Below are 2,060 nucleotides of genomic sequence, written 5' to 3'. Positions count from 1 at the left end.
TGGGCAGGGACACCTCACACCACAGCAGGTTGCTCACAGCCACCTCCAGCCTGGCTGCAAACACCTCCAGGCAGGAGGCTTCCACCACCACCCTGGGCAACCTGTGCCAGGCTCTCACCACCCTCATGGGCAACAACTTCTTCCTCACAGCCAATCTCAATCTCCCCACTTCTAGTTCTGCTCCATCCCCCCAAGTCCTATCCCTCCCTGGCACCCTCCAAAGTCCCTCCCCAGCTTTCCTGCAGCCCCCTGCAGATCCTGGAAGGCCACAATGAGGTCTCCTGGGAGCCTTCTCCTCTCCAGCCTGCACAACCCCAACTCTCTCAGGCTGTGCTCACAGCAGAGCAGCTCCAGCCCTCTGCTCCTCCTCCTGGCCCTGCTCTGGACACCTTCCAGCCCCTCCAGATCATTCCTGGCACAGAGGCTCCAGAACTGGACCCAGAGCTGCAGGGGAGGTCTCAGCAGAGTGGAGCAGAGAGGGAGAATCACCTCAAAGGTTCCATAGTTTGCCTGTACACAGCAGCATTTTGGGTCCCAATCCCCATTTTCCGTGGCCTATTCTCTCCAGCTCCAAAGCAGCAGTCTTGGTTCCCAAGCCACATTCTGGGGCCCACAGTGAGGCAGGAGGGGATTATGGTGGGGGACAGGTGGGCAAGGGGCTGCAGAAGGAGCTGAGTGCCTCTGGCATGGAGCACAGCAGCTTCTGTGCCCCAGAGGCCTCAGCAGCATCAGCTTTGTGATGTCACTGAGCCACTTATGACATCAGGGGCAGCATAAACTGGGGGCTGGGGCAGGCCATGAGTCACAGTGCCTGGAGCTGCTGCTGGTGCTGGTGCCAGGGGTGCTGGTGGGACTGGTGCTGGAAGTGGTTTTGGTGGTGCTGGTGCTGTTGGTGCCAGTGTTGTTCTTGGTGCTGGTGCTGTTGGTGCCAGTGCTGCACTTGGTGCTGGTGCTGTTGGTGCCAGTGCTGCACTTGGTGCTGGTGCTGGTGGTGCCAGTGTTGTTCTTGGTGCTGGTGCTGGTGGTGCCAGTGCTGTTCTTGGTGCTGGTACTGTTGGTGCCAGTGCTGCACTTGGTGCTGGTGCTGTTGGTGCCAGTGCTGCACTTGGTGCTGGTACTGTTGGTGCCAGTGCTGTTCTTGGTGCTGGTGCTGGTGGTGCCAGTGCTGTTCTTGGTGCTGGTACTGTTGGTGCCAGTGCTGTTCTTGGTGCTGGTACTGTTGGTGCCAGTGCTGCACTTGGTGCTGGTGCTGTTGGTGCCAGTGCTGTTCTTGGTGCTGGTGCTGTTGGTGCCAGTGCTGCTCTTGGTGCTGGTGCTGTTAGTGCCAGTGCTGCACTTGGTGCTGGTGCTGTTGGTGCCAGTGTTGTTCTTGGTGCTGGTGCTGTTGGTGCCATTGCTGCTCTTGGTGCTGGTGCTGTTGGTGCCAGTGCTGCTCTTGGTGCTGGTGCTGTTGGTGCCAGTGCTGCTCTTGGTGCTGGTGCTGTTAGTGCCAGTGCTGTTCTTGGTGCTGGTGCTGTTGGTGCCAGTGCTGCACTTGGTGCTGGTGCTGTTGGTGCCAGTGCCAGTGCTGGTGCTGCTCCTGGTGCTACTGCAGGTGCTGCTGCTGCTGGAGCTGCTGCTGCTGCTGGCACAGGTTGCAGGCAGCTGCCTGATCCTTGCTGCTCCTCGGGGCTCAGCTACAGGGTCTTGCAGGCAGCAGCTGGCAGTGGCCAGCAAGTGCTGCCTGGCAGCAGTGGCCAGGCAGAGGCCAGGCAGTGCAGTGCCCATTCCTGCAGGGCCATGAAGAGCATCTGGCGCTCGGTGCGAAGCTCAAGGCCGTGGCAGTGGCTCCTGGCCTCCAGGAGCCGCAGTGGCTTCTGTGAGTGCCGGGGCAGGCGTCTGGAGCAGATGAGCCTCTGGGGGGAGCTGGGGGACAGGTAGGGGCTGCAGGCCTGGGGCTGCTCTTTGGGGACCTCCTGGGCCCTTGGCCAGGAGCCAGGGCTGGGCTGCCTGCCTGTGGCACTTTGCTCTGCAGGGAGGCAGCTGTGGAAGGGGCAGAGGATGCTGGGCAGGGAGCACTG

General features: G+C 61.1%; 1 protein-coding gene across 1 annotated transcript; it reads right to left on the bottom strand.

Annotated features, from left to right (window-relative positions):
* Positions 1–762: 762 nt before the first annotated feature.
* On the bottom strand, positions 763–1,767 carry LOC137453535 (uncharacterized). The gene is made up of 2 exons (XM_068162851.1): positions 1,649–1,767; positions 763–1,546 (listed from the first exon to the last, which is right to left on the bottom strand). Exons 1-2 carry the CDS (start codon positions 1,765–1,767, stop codon positions 763–765), a joined length of 903 nt encoding a protein of 300 aa, XP_068018952.1.
* Between the last annotated feature and the right edge of the window lie 293 nt (positions 1,768–2,060).

Source organism: Melanerpes formicivorus, unplaced genomic scaffold, assembly GCF_026170545.1.
Source record: "Melanerpes formicivorus ecotype bairdi unplaced genomic scaffold, bMelFor1.0.p_v2 SCAF_67, whole genome shotgun sequence".
NCBI classification, from domain to species: domain Eukaryota; kingdom Metazoa; phylum Chordata; class Aves; order Piciformes; family Picidae; genus Melanerpes; species Melanerpes formicivorus.
Note: the sequence above shows the minus strand (reverse complement) of the source record. Positions and strands in the feature narration are given on the sequence as shown.

Bases quoted from the DNA above. Each gene is read 5' to 3' on its own strand.
- LOC137453535 (XM_068162851.1), bottom strand. From the start codon at position 1,767: ATGGGCACTGCACTGCCTGGCCTCTGCCTGGCCACTGCTGCCAGGCAG. The intron at 1,547-1,648 runs GCAGCTGCCTGC...TGGCACCAACAG, and splicing joins CGAGGAGCAGCAAGGATCAG to CACCAGCACCAAGTGCAGCA.